At 39.5% G+C, this 16,377-nt stretch overlaps 2 protein-coding genes across 3 annotated transcripts; both read left to right on the top strand.

Moving 5' to 3' along the window:
• Positions 1-187: 187 nt before the first annotated feature.
• On the top strand, positions 188-4,972 carry LOC116262670 (abietadienol/abietadienal oxidase-like). Of its 2 annotated transcripts, none has more exons than XM_050080120.1 (8): positions 188-432; positions 519-840; positions 1,754-1,906; positions 3,359-3,601; positions 3,685-3,768; positions 3,963-4,163; positions 4,261-4,379; positions 4,612-4,972. In XM_050080120.1, the coding sequence occupies exons 1-8, from the start codon at positions 224-226 to the stop codon at positions 4,703-4,705; spliced, it is 1,425 nt and encodes a 474-aa protein (XP_049936077.1). In that variant the 5' UTR covers positions 188-223; the 3' UTR covers positions 4,706-4,972. The 2 variants fall into 2 exon arrangements, with proteins under 2 accessions (XP_049936077.1, XP_031498011.2); XM_031642151.2 differs by having other exon boundaries at positions 4,258-4,379.
• Positions 4,973-9,550: 4,578 nt separating this feature from the next.
• Positions 9,551-15,483, top strand: LOC126410455 (abietadienol/abietadienal oxidase-like). Its single transcript, XM_050080121.1, has 8 exons — positions 9,551-9,972; positions 10,237-10,558; positions 10,678-10,830; positions 13,021-13,260; positions 13,344-13,427; positions 13,909-14,106; positions 14,201-14,322; positions 14,933-15,483. Exons 1-8 carry the CDS (start codon positions 9,761-9,763, stop codon positions 15,024-15,026), a joined length of 1,425 nt encoding a protein of 474 aa, XP_049936078.1. The 5' UTR covers positions 9,551-9,760; the 3' UTR covers positions 15,027-15,483.
• Positions 15,484-16,377: the final 894 nt, after the last annotated feature.

The following is a 16,377-nucleotide window of genomic DNA, read 5'->3' as shown; positions in this document are numbered from 1 at the left end:
TGCCTTCTGTTTCAGTGGTTCTTTATGGCTCCATGTAGAATATTTTGTTTCATAAGGTCATTAAGTGATGGCTATCAGAGGAAACAAATTTATTGATAATTAATGATTTGCCTACTTCAATCCAACCAATCCCTTCAAGCAAGCGCCTTGTCGGAAGGCTTTCTCTTCTTCATTCAAACAACGCCTCTCCCTTCTCCTCCTCGGTTCTCTCTCTCTCGTGAATATGGCCTTCTCTTTCCTCGCCTTCGAATCCATACTCGTCCTCTTTCTTGCGTTCCTTGTGTTCTTGATTGCTCTGCTGAAGCTATCAGCTAGAGATGCCGAAAAGTTGCCTCCTGGCAGACAGGGGTGGCCTCTCGTGAGGGAGAATATTGGCTTCTTGTCAGCCCGTCGGCATGGTGTTCTCCATTTTTTTCAGCCAAGGATCGCAAAGTGAGCCAGCCTGAAGAATTCATTGAGTCCATAGAGCCCATGAATAAAACTTTCTAATGTATCCTTTTTGCCGCCTTCGCTTGCAGGTACGGGAAGATCTTCACCACTCACCTGTTCGGCAAGCGAAGCGTCGTCTCGGCCCATGCCCACTTCAACAAGTGGGTTCTTCAGAACGAGGGAAGACTTTTCACGGCCAAGTACCCGAAGGGCTTGAGCGCGATCATCGGGAAATACGGGATGCTGTCCATCCACGGCGACCTCCACCGGAAGCTCCACGGCGTCGCTGTCAGTCTCCTTAGCATGGACAAGCTGAAGGCCCATTTTCTAGCAGAGGTGGACTCCATGATCCGTTCCCGAGTAAACCAGTGGATTGGAAATGACATTCTCCTTCAAGACGAGTGCCGAAAGGTTCAACTTCTTTGTCCCTCTCCTCCTCTCTTCTTTGGCCTACCAGATCGTCTGCGTCAACGTCATCTTTTTAAAATGTTGGCTTCGTTTCCTTCGGCGTCTCACAGCCTTTTCATTTACTGCTAACTGTACGTGCCTTAATCTGCATGCCGTGGCTCGCACACGGTTGCACCATCATGGTCCATGGAGACCGGGCGTGGTGATCGGAGTCGATCTCAGTCAGGTGACTGACATTAATATCAGAACACCAGAAAATGGTGAAATGAAATCACCACCGGCGACTATATTGATCTTCAGTATCCATACCATCGACTGTAAGCCTCAAAAAGTGGTAGGAAGTTGAGACTAACATGTAAAAATTGAAAAAGGTAAAGATAAAAAACTTAACGAAGAATTACCTTGTAGAAAACGCAAAGTCGTTTAGCAAAAGGTAAATATAAAACAGGGAAATAAAATTTAGCAGGTAGTCTATGAAACGGAAATTGATTCTTTGAGAAGTTTGTTTCCTTTTTAAATAAGTTGAGATTTTCGTAAACGAGAAATTAGTCTCTCCAACATTATGCTTTTCTGGGGAAGCGTCAAGCTTTTTCTTTGGAAACTTAGTTTTGAGAAGTCTAGGCTCCCTTTCTAGCTAGACGTTTTAGATAACAATGATAAATCGGGTCAGATCCAGGTCATGTATTACATATTAACATATCCTTGAAAAACCAAAGCAAGATACAACTACAGCATCAGATCTGAGTTTTGCATCATATTATATAGATCAGATTACATGCATGCCAAACATTGGTCTAGCAATGATCGCATTTTTTTGGGTAACCAAATCCAATAAGTATTGTCAAGTTGGTACTGGACCAACCAGATAAAGCACAAGATCCGGGTCTGAATATATAGCTTGTCTATCCATATGCAGATGGTGCTGGAGCTCATGTTGAAACATCTACTGGGTTTGGATCCATCTGAAGACACAAAGGAGATTGAAAGAGAATTTCGGGACGTGACAGGCTCCGGCGTCGGGGTTCTACCTATCCGGCTTCCGGGCACCAAGTTCTACAAAGCCATCAAGGTAACACACGGGGTTCAAATCGAGCCTGAGGCTTCTGTGAACCCAGCTCGAACCCACCATTTTCTGAACTGATCTCCTTTGGGTGGCTTGATTCTTAAATAAGTTGAATTCATAAAAGAAAAAAAAATATAGTATAATGATCATTTATTAAATAATCCGGCAGTTGTTCTCTGCAGTACGTTTGTTAATCAAGGCTTATTGAATAGTTTTTTACAGTCTTTATTTTACATTATTTGGCAGTTTTGATTTTTTTTTTTTTAAATTGATGACAACTCACAATGCTGATCAGATCGGAATCACGGGAGATTTTATCTTAATGAACTATTTAATAATTGATGTCAAGGATATAGATATTTATCGAATGATACATTGAACATTGCACAATATCAGCCGTGCCTAGTCAGGTTGGTTGAGTTTCATGGCCAGATAAGACCCAGTTCGGCAAATCCATCATCTAGATTTATCATATATCGCTTATACTTTAGCATACTATCATTAAATTATAAAGCAGTTTAACCTTAGAAAAATTATTTGAATTTCTCATAACAATGAAAAAATGTATCAAATTGCATCCTCATTGCATCATAAAAACTTTCATAAGTATTAAGATTGATAGTGTTCAGTATTTAACAGTTACGTAATACAGCACATATATTACAAATAAAGAAAAAGGAAAGGAGTATACGTATTAAAAAACAATTATGGATAACCTAAAGTGGGGCAGTTAACATGATCAGTTGTGTCATAATCAATTTCAAAACTTTTGTTTGCGTGTGTGCGCGTGTCACGTGGCTCTTTAAACGTTTGGAACCGGTATTAAGATCCATCTCTTTAGAAAGCTGACTTCAATTAATTTTCTAGCTTGTGAGGAAATACATTGAACCGCTACATCTCAATAATTTTCATGAGTTTTTAATTATATTTTTTATTTATCATGCTTTAGCAACATGCATAATTTTAGTATTTATCTGTCTGTTTGACGTCAGGTGGGGCACCTGATGACTTCTTCTTCACTGCCAGCTTTGAAATCTCTCCCATACTTCCGCAAACTTAGGTTCCCTAACGTCACGTAGATTAAACAGGTCGACACAAGAAACACAATTTTTTTTTTCAATTTATAAATGTTCATTGACAAATGAATGGGACTCGAAACAGCCCAATGGAAAAAGTTTGAAGCTGCACAGCCATTTTGAAATCCTACTGAGCAGCGTCCGAAACATGATAAATTACTGTACACAACTCGTTCTCAGAATAAAGTAATGGGCGAATCCTTGTCATAAGCCAGTTCTCAAATTTGTGGGAAAACTTTTTCCAATTATGTCGTGGTTGATGTCAAAATATTGAAGCTCGGTTGCTTGCTTTCTGCTTGACAAAATGAATGAATGTCCAAATCTTGGTACGTGAATAAATCCAGACATGCAAGTGCTAACCATGTTCTGGGCCATGGGTCAGGCAAGGGAAGCATTGGTGGAAAGGATGAAGATGGAGATCAAGAAGCGGGAAGAGGATCCAAAAGCATTCGGAGAGGATCTTCTGTCAAGGTTGCTTAACGATCAAGAGAGCCGCCTGCCAAATGAGGTGGTCATCGATTTCGTCCTCTTTCTGGTGCATGCCGGGCACCATACTTCTGCAAGGGCCTTGGCCTTTGTTGTGAAGCACTTGACTGAAAATCCCGAAGCTCTTCTGGAACTAAGAGTAATAAATCTTCTCCTTGATCTGGATCCGATCAATATGTTATTTTGACAACAGTGTTCCACTCACTTTCCCTTTTTCTGCAGGAAGAACACGACGCCATAGGGAAGAGCCGGAATGGCGGTAGACTTACTTGGGAGGACTACAAATCCATGAAATTTACTCGATGGGTGAGCATGCATTAGATATACGTATACTAGCCACATTATAACCACGTACCATCTGAATCTTAATTCACCACCGTAGACGTGTTTGCCATGAAACTCTACCTGATTATGGGGATGAACACTCCTAAAAAAATTGCAGGAAGCGGCAGTCTATGTATCAATAAATGAATACATGACGGATTAGCCAAGTTTTGTAGGTTATCAATGAGACGCTCAGGCTTGAAGTTGGAGCGAACATGGTGGTCAGAGAGGCCATGGAGAATGTCCCAGTTGAAGGGTACGTGATTCCCAAAGGCACCTGCGTCATCCTCTTAATAGATGCTGTCCACAAGGAGAAGGACAACTATGAATCCCCCTTGGCTTTCAACCCGTGGAGATGGCAATCAGATGATCTCCAGGTAATGAACTTGTAAACGCTTTTCAGGTCAGCCCTACAGCTAGCGGTTTGATACATATTATAACTAATCACAAGTTGGCACTATCTGGGTATAGAAGAAATCATCGACGGATGGGATATTTACACCATTTAGTGGAGGGCCAAGGCTATGCCCTGGAGCACAATTTGCTCAGATGGAGATCTCTGTCTTCCTTCACCATTTGGTGACTAATTGCAGGTGACGCTTTCTTCTTCTTCTTTGTTTTTTTTTAACTAATCTCAAATTTTTTATTGAAAGCTGTGATTTCTAACAAATTTTCATCCTTGTACTCACGGTTGTACACGCATATTCAAATCTTCCCTTACAGACTAATAGTAAAAGTAATGTTGTTGTTATTATTTTCAGTCTTTTACTTTTCTTACGTTCTTCTTCTTCTTCACTAAGAGTTGACTAGCTGTGTAATTTGCAGATGGGAGAAACTAACGGAGCATCAAGTCATCCGAATCCCTGCCCCGACTTTTGCAGACGGATTTCCAATACATGTGTATCCAAGAGAAGCATGAAAGAGAAGGAAGATAAAGAACAAAAGTGGTGTCGATCATTTGATCATCAAAATCACGAACAACACGTTCGATTCCATTGGCACAATCTTAATACAGGATCAAACCGTAGAAGAACATGCAATTTGCAAATAATGTGCAATGAGATGGTTTCTAATTCAACTGAGGCTTCAAATGACAATTAGATTTTACTTTCATATTAATTGCTTCTAGACCTTGACTCCAATTTCCATGAGAATCGGTTGCCGAAAACAAGGCAGCGGCCTGAGGCATCCTTGACTCTGAATATAAATATTGTTTACCTCATCTTTAGTGAGTCCGACTAATAGAAATGCTTGGCAAGGATGGATTAAATTTCTTTTTCTTTGGTTCCCCACATCTTTAATTAATTCTTTTTCCTCGTTCGTTAACTTCTAACTTCCATCGGAAAAGAAAAGGTCGCCATACTCCAAAGCAAATTCGCTCTCTCGCTTTCTGCTTCGCATTGCTGTTGATCATCTGAATGTGACATTTCTGAACATATAGTTCCCTACATTCTCGAGTACTCAAACTTCTCCAGGTTTGAATCCTGTTCGCTTAAATATCACTACCAAGCGTGCATTTTCACAAGCAAATAAATAATGTGAAATATTAGGATTACTGCAGAGCAAGGATGACAACGCTTCCGCAGTACTGACAGGTACCCGAACTGAACCTCTATTATTAGATATCGACCCTCATCCAAAGTTCACTAGTGTTCATGCTAAGTTGCGTTTCTTTGTGATATAAGATTCTATATGCACATCACATGATTCACATCATAGAGTTGGTGCACGAATTAATTGGCTTGTATATTTATGGATGTCTGAACTGCACGCAACTTTGTTTATTTACGTAACTCCATTATTGTTATAATTAATTATTTAAAAATGGCGGAAGTTGATAGATAATACTGGTTTTTCCCTTTTTCCTTTTTGTCAACTACTACTTGATTACCAAATTCTTGGATGTTCGATTTTTAGGTTAGTAACTTACTATTTTACTATTTGGTTGTGTGATGGGCGCGTTTATAATCGGGAAGGAACACCAGAAATTACTTTTCAATATCCCATTAAGACAATTTTTTTCTAAATATGTTGCAGAAAAAATGCTTAAAAGCGCGAAATGGTGCACTCGAATAGTACATTTGAAGTTACAACTAAATGTCTATTTTATAGTGGGCGGGTTGATTAAAATAAGCATTGTGTGTATTGATTATGAGTCAACCAATCCGCTTGATTGATGATCCGTAAAGTAACTTTTTTCAAGTTTTTTTTTTTTTTTTTTAAAGTAGATGAAGTACAATTTTAACTTTGAAATATAAGTTTACACATGTGATATATTTGGTAAACTATCAATCAACTATATGTAATTGATTGGATGACTTATACGTCGTACTTTATTCCTTATTTTTACATGGCGCAAGAGCAAAATGATCAATTCTTCATGATTTGTTGGTGGAATGGGGCCTCTTTGTATAATTTATCATGTTACCAAGGAAGAAAAAGCTGTTATGGGTAAAAGGTACTAGCTATATATATAAAAAAATTTAAGAAGCACCAATATATAAATGAAAAAATCCCCCTAAAATATCAATGGCAAAACCATCAACTTTTTGTGGGTCGTGAACAATTGCCCGCACATACCCACATCTACCTTCACTCTTGAGATGAGTCAACCAATTAGCTTGATTGATTATCCCTAAAGTAGCTTTTTTAAAGTTTTTCTTTCTTTTTTCTCAAAAAGTAGATGAACTACTATTTTATTTTACTTTGTAGTATTAAGTTTACACATGTGATATTTGGTAAAGTATATCAATCAACTATATATAATTGATTGGATGGCAATTTCTTTATACTTCGTTCTGGAGTCCTCATTGCACTTTCTTTATGATTTGTTGGTGGAACGGGGCTTCGTTGTACAATTTATCTTGTTACAATGTCATCACGGTCCCTTCTCCGATGAAGAAGAAGTTGCTCTGGCTAAAAGGTACTAGCATATATAAAATTTTATAATTTCAAGGAGTACCAATATGTAAATTGAAAAAATTGCCCTAAAGTATCATTGCAAGAACAATCACTTTTTGTGGGTGCTGAGATGAATAAAAGCAATGTTCAAAAATTACAATGAAATGTAACTTATTCGGAGTTTTCTTCTCAAGGAGGAGGGCATAACCTTGAAAGGTTGCTTGCTATAAAAGATCATTAAATAAATAATTAAGTCAACAAAGAGTTAAAAGCTGTGCTGAGTGCTTATAGTTATCAATTGCCCGCCCGCAATCTAATTTATTTTGATAAAGCAAAGGCGACGAACTTATTTTAATTTCTGTACGTCCAAGTTTTTTTCCTAAGTGCTGATAGTTAATTGAATGTACAGACCATCTGTCAAGGAATGTATACATAATTCACATTTCATGCAATATAATATTTAGCACATTAAATAACGGAAAAAGAAAAAAAAACTACTTATTTAATTTAAGAGAAAATGGATTTATATGATTGATACATTGCATCAGATCAAGTATAACAAGGCCAAAAATTTTCCTACCTGCTACAAAAAGGATTCGGCCACTATCTGAATCAAGTCCGTTCTTTTTCCAATCTAAAACTTGTAGGCCACAATTTACTAAAGAAACTCTCACTGGACTCGTAAATGTTCCGAGACAATGATACAGGTCAGGCCCTTGGGCTTAACCTGCAACTTTTTAGCTAGCGTTTGGTTGTTCTCCGGCAGAGCCATGATTTTTTTATTAGGATGTTGAATTATAGTTTCAAAATTGTAATAAGGACCAAATACAATTTTTCAAAATTTTTAAATAGACTAAATAAAAATATTGTAAAATTACATGTAAAAGTAAAAAAAAAAAAAAAAATTGATGGGTACCCATGGCTCCTGACTCTGCCCTTTGCCCCCACTTCCTCAACGCCCTCATTAGATCTTTTCAAATCTTTGTATTGCTAGGGTTGCCACCAGGCACTGGCGTGGCGCCGCCGCTGCCACCACCGCTGCGGTGGATGCTGCCGGCCAATATGGTTGATTGAGTCTTTCTCAAAAACTCAAAATTTTAGCTCAGCCTTTGCATCAGTGAAAAAGACCACAGGTCCCCTCACCAGATCGCCCGCTCTCATATGAACCAACGGTGGAGAAAAAAGAAAGCGCAGGGTAAGCGTGAAAGAAGGAACTTGGCCCATCCTTTAGATAAGATGGTCCCGTCGATTGGACCTACCCCGACTTTGAACAGAAGTCTTCAGGATCGACTCATTTTTTACGTGACTCCTAAAAAGACTAGTTATCTGCACTTAAGAGGATTTAATTTAGTTTCAACTTGGGAACGAAGCCGACGATTTCTCTCCTCCGATCTCTCTCCTTGGCGTTTTCACGGCGACGGTGGGCGAAAGGAAAGGAGCGACGGAAGACCGGATCGATCTCAGTCGAATGTGTCGGGTATGAATTGACGTTTTCTCAACAGGTCACGTCAAGTCAAGTTTCTTATTGATTCGCATGCCATACCTTGTCGATGGAAGATATGCCATGCTTTCTGCCCTGTCCCAGAGAAACATGAACCGGATGTGATAGCCGGATTCCAGGGGGACCCTCCCTTTTACGTACCTCATTCAACATCCCTTTTACTGCACTAAGCTTCCGCAATTCTTTAAAATCATATTTTCTTCACAACATTACAGTGCAGAACTAAGTTTTCTAATAATAAGAAGAAGATGGTCATGAAAGGAAAGATTGATAGCAACAAGAGTAACTTACGGGACACAAACAACAAGATCAGCCTTGACGATCGACAAATTTTAACATGTAAGGGAGCGAGTAATGGGATTTGGGAGCTTTAACTTTTATCTATTAATCATGCCTTGTCTCGATAGAAAATTCTAAATATTGATTCACTTTTTTCAATTGCGTGCACAAATGCCAACCGCAGGTGCTGGTTTGACATTGGAAGTGAGGTTTGGATCTGGGATTTAGTGAAGTTGGTAGCCAAAGTGAAATATGAGATGGAAAAACTAAAGTTGGAGCGAGCCGCAGTTCTCATGAAGAAAATAGAACCGATACAGGAAGGCCGACCATGCTTCTCTTTGCATTAATTTAATTGCCCTAGCTAGGCAGCTTGCCTTTCAATGAGTCAAAGGGTAGCGCATCATCTTAATTGCAAGTCGTGATTTTCCCATTAGAGAAACATCATGTTTCTTAGTACTCCTCCCTTGTTAATACTTTCATCGGAATCCTGTCTTGCACTATCTTTTTTCGAATTCATACCTCTTGTTTTTCAAAATTTGTGGTGGGATCAATCCTTTCCTTACTCCATTTCATCCGGATCACGCACGTTGAATATGGTGAATAAAAAAAAAAACCAAAACTCAATTTCTTAGAGACCTGAATCATGCCTTAAACCAACAACGTGGACTTGGTGGCCTAGCTTCATTGTCTAGTTACGTAAAGTTGATTGTTTACAAAAGCATATATGACTGTTCTACATACGAACTGGAGATAATATTTTCGTAAACATACTTAAAAGTTATAAAACAATAATTGTACAACTATTTTATTAAATAACATTAAAAATTCGATGAATGGTCTAATTCATACAAACAGCTTTATGTCACGTCGCCACGCGTGTCGTGCACCTTATCTAATCAATATTTAATTTTTTATCTCGTTGTCGGTTAAGCTGGCGTCCATGCTAGAACAAGAGACCAGTTGTACTTGCCACGGGGGGAGAATTTATTTGTCATTGTTAGGAAAAAAAGATCGGGGAAAAGTAGGATTGATGGTTATTAGAATTTGCCTGAGAAGGTGGGTACAATTCAGAAAGATACTTGAGAAGAAAGGAAGGGAAAAAGAAAGGAAGCACGTAATCCAGAGATGGAGTTTGCGATTTATCACCATGTTTAGGAATGTTGCGTACGTAACGTTGCAGAATTGGTCCGCTCAGTTACGCAGTACATTTGCTATCTAAAATATTATCAATCCATCGATCTTAATGCTTCAAATTGCTCTCTCTTCCCTCTGACTCTGACTCTCTCAAGGCAAATGGCGTTTCCCTTTTCCCTCTCCTTCGAGTGCATACTGTTACTTACTCTTGCCTCTCTCGTCTTCCTGATCGCTCTGATCAAGCTTGCAGGAGATGATGCTAAGAACTTGCCTCCCGGCAGGCAGGGTTGGCCTTTAGTGAGAGAGAACATCAGTTTCTCGGCTGCTCCTAGGCACGGACTTTTCCATTTTCTCCAACCAAGGATCTCAAAGTAAGGAAAACTTTCCATCGACAAAGCCAAAGTAGTTAGCGAATTTACATGCTTTTGTAACCTCGCATTTGCTGATAGAAATTATGATCTGTTTTGATGGAAACAATCGATTCCTGTCGCTTCTTCTTTGATATAAACAATGTTGGTAGCATAAGTTTTTGAAGGATCGGGGCTTGTAGATATTACAGTCTCATACATATAACTCCTTGATGTAATTCTTTAATTTGGTTCTAATTAGTTTTTTTGTTGGGAACCTGTGTGCAGGTATGGGAAGATCTTCACCACCCACCTGTTCGGCAAGCGAACCGTCATCTCGGCGGATGCCAACTTCAACAAATGGGTTCTACAGAACGAAGGGAAGCTTTTCAAGGCCAAGTTCCCCAAGGCCTTCAGCGAGGTCTTCGGAAAGTACGGGATGCTGTCCATCCATGGCGACCTCCAGAGGAAACTCCACGGCGTCGCCATCAACCTGCTCGGCCAGGACAAGCTCAAGGCCCATTTCCTAGCCGAGGTGGAGTCCATGATCAGAACCCGAGTCCACCAGTGGGTTGGCAGAGAGATCCTCCTCCAAAATGAGCTTCGGACGGTCTGTCTTCTTTCTCCAATGCCTTTTCCTTTTCTCTTCTCACTCGAAAAACACTTTGAATTCTCTCTTTGTATATTCCTGTTGTTTAACCCGCAATTGTGATCATGCCCTTGTTACAGATGGTGTTGGAGCTCATGGTGAAGCAACTGCTGGATATAGACCCATCAGAAGAGGTAAAAGTGATGGCAAAGGAGTTTCGTGACTTCACCAGCTCGGGGATCGGTTGCCTACCAATTCGATTTCCAGGGACTAGGTTCTACAGAGCGCTCAAGGTGAGAAAAAGGTTCTTTTACTACTCTGTTGCTCACTTCAATTTTACGTTCATCGCCTACGATGGTCATATAAGCGCAGAGACTGCATGCCTGATAGAATTGCACGTAGAAAACTTAGATTTGGCGTTAAAACAAAACTCTAAAAATTGTTTTTACAGGTTTTTAATATAATTTTCATGCCATCAAACTTACAGTTACGAAACCCTTTTGAAGTTGGATGCATATACTTAAAAGAAGGGGAAAAAAGCTTTAAGCTAGTGCTTTCCTGCCGTATGGCTTAGGCTTAAGATCGAGAGTTTACCAACAATGCTTTCGTTGAATTAATTGGAAACGATCGGCCAACAATGGCGGCCGGCTGTAATTCCACGCGGGTTTAGAGCATGATACGAATACATGACCTGAAATTTTGTATAATTGTTTATTCATTTTTTTAACCTTGTCAGTTGTGACGAGGAACTCTCTTATTAAAAACGGAACCCACTAGATAGATGGACAAAAGCAGAAGACCCATTCATCTCAATAGTACATCATCATTAATGCATGACAAGGGAACCGCACATCTGAAACATGGACTGCCAACGTTATAGATTCCTTCTCGCAATTCAGTATATTGACAAATTATATGATCTGCTCATCTTAAGGAGTCGTCGTCCCAGCCAGATGTGCATGGGGTGTCAACCAACAACTTATGAATTGTCTGTATAGAATCCAGCATCCAACTCAAGTTTAAACCCAGAAATGAATTTGGCAAGAAAATACAGAAAAGTTCAGTGTCCAGGATCGGATATCTGCTGCTATTATATACAAAAATACAAATACGATTTTGTATTTTTGTACATCCAACTTTGGACGATCTGAATCCGTGACCAACTTAAAAATGTTAGCAACAATTAGTCATAAACATTCAATATTCACCATTAAAACTGCTGACAGTATTGAATCTCAATTCTGCCATCTTATTGGTTGAAGCTTTGAGTTTTCCATGGGGTTGTCTTCGTAATGTATGTCGAGTGGGTAGGGACTCACCTTCTTCATGGATAGAATATTTTCAAAGGCATACTATAGTTCAATAGTTGACTTGCTTCAGAAAAAAGTAGAAACTCTAAGAGTGAGTTTGTGGGAAAAGAGCTATAATTATTGAAGGAAGCACTGTGACATTTGTGGCGAATGCTTTTTTAGGTCTGGCTTAAAATACTGAAAGGCATGCGGTTGCTTTCCTTTGCTGAGCTAAAGCTGCGATGTCACGCTATTAATGCAGTCAAAAGAAACATGGCTAACTTTTCAATAAATGTAGATGTTCTTGACCTGTAAATGAATCCGCACCGGCTTCTTGCCTTCTGTAAAATTAAATTTTACCTTGTTATCTAATAATACTAGTAATCGTTCCAAAAGATTGTGAAATTAAAACAGCAAAATGGCATCTGAGGTTCGCACTTCACGACAGCGATTTAATCTCTTTAGGTCATCCTGCTAGCTGCTTTTGAGCTGTGCTCCATGCCATTTATTGCTCATACGTATGATAACGTCAAATCAAATCCACTTACGGGGTTGAAACGATAAATAGAAAAGGAAGAAAGGAGGAAGGAAAATTTTCGATGATAGAGCTAAAAAGGTAAAGATAATCTAGAAAAAGAAGACACCTAGCCTTTGAATACCTTATATTCAGCTAATTAGTCTTTCTATTATTAATTAAAATGATTTATTATTTTATTTCTGTACTCTAGTCAACTTTTCAATCAGTGAGAATTTATTATTTTATCTTCTTGCAAAAGCAGCGGGGAAAAAGTACTGAACTTTGCGAATGCATGCACCTACGTATATAGGTTTGTACTGCAACTGCTGTTAATATTATAAGTGAAAAATTCATCTCTCCATGTCAGATATGAATTGAAAAATAAAAGGTAATTTCAATTGAACATGTATTACCATTATCAGGTACAGTGAAAATGGATGATGCATTAATGAACATGAAATTTATGTTGCATTAAAAGTATCTTTGTCATTTTTATCTCATCATCCCCAACTTGAGTTAATAACAACACAAGTTTCACTTTGGTCTACACGCTTTTTAACGGTATCAAGCATCGAAATTTAGTTATATTCTATCGCAATGGAATTTTAGGTGTCCTTGGAAATTTCTTAGAGAAAAAGGGAAAAGGTAATTCTAATGGGGTTCTAATTACTGATCAGGCAAGGGAAGCATTGGTAGCAAGGGTGAAGAAAGAGATCAAAGAGAGAGAGGAGCACTCGGAGGTGAGCAGGCCGGACCTTCTGTCGAGGTTGCTCAAGGAAGACAGCCGCCTGCCGGAGGAGGTGATCGTGGACTTCATCCTCTTCCTCGCTCACGCCGGCCACCACACTTCCTCGAGGGTGATGGTTTTTGCCGTCAAGCACTTGACGGAGGATCCCGCTGCCCTCCAGAAACTTAGAGTAAGTTTTCCTTTCTGGCCACAGTTGGTAGGACGCCATAAATTGATCAGTGTACTCACCCGGCCGCTCTACGCCTTGATCAGGAAGAGAATGACGCCATAGCCAAGAAGAGAGAAGGTGGCAAGCTCACGTGGGAAGATTACAAATCGATGCAGTTCACTCGATGGGTAAGCTTGAAATTCATTTTGGTCCGACTGGTCTGGCTCGACTTTGATCGAACCCAGTTCGAGAAGTAGCTAGGTGTTCCTTCCAACCCAGCGAAGCCCACGTTGGCCTATTCAATACTAATGCATACATAAGCCATTATTCTTAGAGAAGCTAGTCAAAAGGGAGTTTATATTACTGCTCCAGTCGAGTAACTGATTCAGGATCGAGTAATCAGTTTCCTTGAATAACATCTAAGAAGATAAGCCGGAGAAGCCTTTCCTCCACAGAAATAGGACACGCAGTCGCAGGGGACTCTGTTTCCATGGAGGACTCTCTTTTATAGTGTGAGCGTCCAGAACCAATGAAGTCTTTCTGTAAACTGGAAAATCAGGCACGCAATCCCAATGGGCATTGCAGTTGGAGGTAAAATTAAGTATGTCGACAAACATAGACATGCTGACCCTTGTGGCAAATGACATATACTGGATACAATTCTTGTAGGTTGTCAGTGAGACTCTCAGGCTTGATGGAGCGAGCATGCTTGTCAGAGAAGCCCTGGAGGATGTCTCAGCTAACAACTATGTAGTTCCCAAAGGCACCTCTATCATCCTAGCAATAGATGGTGTCCACAAGGACAAGGACAACTACATCTCTCCCTTGGCCTTCAACCCATGGAGGTGGCAATCACTTGACTTGAAGGTAACAGTAAATGCACGCAATTCTTTTGCAGGTTTACTTGGCTAATAAGACTTTAAACGTTCTGAGATGAAGTTGGCACTTCATTTGTGTGCAGGAGAAGCCTCTCATGGATGCCATATTTACACCATTTGGTGGGGGTGCAAGACTCTGTCCTGGTGCACAGCTTGCCCAACTGGAAGTGTCAATTTTCCTTCACTATTTGGTCACCAATTGCAGGTGAAGTTTACCCTTGTATGCATTCCCTTCTTTTTCAGCTAAATTTCCTGTCAAAATAGGCTGCAATTTGTGATGCCAATGTTTTCCCAGAATTGGGCTTAGAAGTTGCACACAGAATTTTTACTTTGACAAATCACGGTATCCCATTCTACTGCCCAAGTAAATACATACAGTTTAATGGTTCCAGAGAGAGAGAGAGAAAAAAAAAAACAGAAAAAAGAAGAGATTGGATATTAGTTCCCTGGCAATGGAAGGGGAAAAGAACATGCAAAATTTCAAGACGCTTTGCAATAGAGAGAACTTTCTTCAATCTGGTACAATATGGAGAACGGCTCATTGGAAGAAGAAGAGCAGAAAAGTTAAGTAAGGGGTTTCTGATCTCCAGGCAGATGTGCCCAATCGTATCTAAAACTAAAAACGACGGGTCTGTTTGTATGTGCAAGGGATCCAAGGACTTCTCGTTGTATGCTTTGCTTCTTTCCTTGAAAAGGGACAGCACTCTCATGAATCGACGCAAGAATTCGTCTGTTCTTTCTGTTTCTTTCATTTCCGAAAGGCTCGCTAGCACGCTGCCTTTTACTGACAATGAGAGTTGCCTCACGATTTGCAGGTGGGAGAAAGTGAAGGAGGACCAAGCCATGCGATTCCCTACTCCACTTTTTATTCACGGATTCCCAGTACGTGTGTATCCGAGGGAAACATGACCTAAAAAAGCGGGAAATCATTCACACAAGTTCAGCAAAAAACAAAAAACACAGCACCGTTTTCTCGTCAACATTACAACATCTCGTGGAAGAAATTAGATAAATGTATTTTTGCTTCTTCTGTGGATCCATTACACATATAGAACTAAAAAAAAGATTGTACTGCACAAATACTTTAATTCACTAAAATAATTTTGAGCACAGAAGAAGGGACCTGGATCTCGAAACGAACATGTCGAGCATTTTAGCTTGGTCATGGATAGCTTGATCCGTTGACTCATCCCTGACACCCGCTGATTGCACCATCTGCTTCAAACTTGTGGGCCAACAATTCCGGCCCACTATTGTTGGCATGTCTCAGTCAAAGGATCCGATTGAGATTCGGAGGCAACATATGGCAGAGAATGACGCTCCATGTGCATGGATCCGACTGTGTGGTTGTGTTCATTAGAGGTCAGGGAAATCCAGCTAACATCCGTGAGCATCCATTGAAGCTTCAAAAATAGCTTTATGAAGACGAAAGTGATACTTGTGGTTAATGCTCATCTGATCTTTCCCATTCAAAATCCCATTCTAGTGCGTCGTTTCTATTCAAAACGACGTCATTCATGGATTCATCCTCTGGCAAATAACAGTGTTTAAGACCAAAGAAATCAAATTTGCATTATTGCATAATACTAGAAAATCATGATGGCATATACGAAAGGAACAATGGTGGACCTGTTCTTGCTGACGCTTTTGATCGAAACAACAGACTAATGTGGGCGTGCTAGAGCACACACAAAGAATTACTGGACAACATTGTCGATCGTAAATCATAACTTATAGAATTTATAATATTTGCCATTGGAGAATAAATAATTAGTCAAAACATTAATTTTTGCTCGAGTTCATGTTCCTGCTTAAATAAATTACGACCGTACCTTTCCTGATACGAGATGTTCCATCTGCTAGCTTAAATACAAGAAAAAAAATGTGCCCTGTTTTATGTAAATTTTGTAACATTTGTCATTTAATTACAGGGCATAAACACCATCCTTTCTAAGACGAAAGGATGTAAACATATCAATTAAAAGAGAGCACCTCTGAGTGATTATATATATATATATATGTATATATGAAAAATATTAGTTGTGACTCTTGCTTTTCATAGTCACCCAGGTCATCCGTTTGATCATGATGAAATATCAAGAGAAAAACAAAAACAAAAATGTTCAACTTCGAGTATTTTTTAGTCGTTGTTTGCTTAAGCTTGATAGCAAGGAACCTGAACTCAATTCATTTTCAAAGATTCAACTTCCTGTTGCAGAAATAGGAATTACACATACCCTAGCCGACAGCACATTTATTA

The sequence above is a fragment of the Nymphaea colorata genome, chromosome 10, assembly GCF_008831285.2.
Source record: "Nymphaea colorata isolate Beijing-Zhang1983 chromosome 10, ASM883128v2, whole genome shotgun sequence".
Classification (NCBI taxonomy): domain Eukaryota; kingdom Viridiplantae; phylum Streptophyta; class Magnoliopsida; order Nymphaeales; family Nymphaeaceae; genus Nymphaea; species Nymphaea colorata.
This window is presented reverse-complemented; position numbering and strand designations above follow the sequence as displayed.

Bases quoted from the DNA above. Each gene is read 5' to 3' on its own strand.
- LOC116262670 (XM_031642151.2), top strand. From the start codon at position 224: ATGGCCTTCTCTTTCCTCGCCTTCGAATCCATACTCGTCCTCTTTCTT. The intron at 3,769-3,962 runs GTGAGCATGCAT...CAAGTTTTGTAG, and splicing joins CCATGAAATTTACTCGATGG to GTTATCAATGAGACGCTCAG. The intron at 4,380-4,611 runs GTGACGCTTTCT...TGTAATTTGCAG, and splicing joins CATTTGGTGACTAATTGCAG to ATGGGAGAAACTAACGGAGC.
- LOC126410455 (XM_050080121.1), top strand. From the start codon at position 9,761: ATGGCGTTTCCCTTTTCCCTCTCCTTCGAGTGCATACTGTTACTTACT. The intron at 10,559-10,677 runs GTCTGTCTTCTT...CCCTTGTTACAG, and splicing joins TCCAAAATGAGCTTCGGACG to ATGGTGTTGGAGCTCATGGT. The intron at 13,261-13,343 runs GTAAGTTTTCCT...CGCCTTGATCAG, and splicing joins CTGCCCTCCAGAAACTTAGA to GAAGAGAATGACGCCATAGC.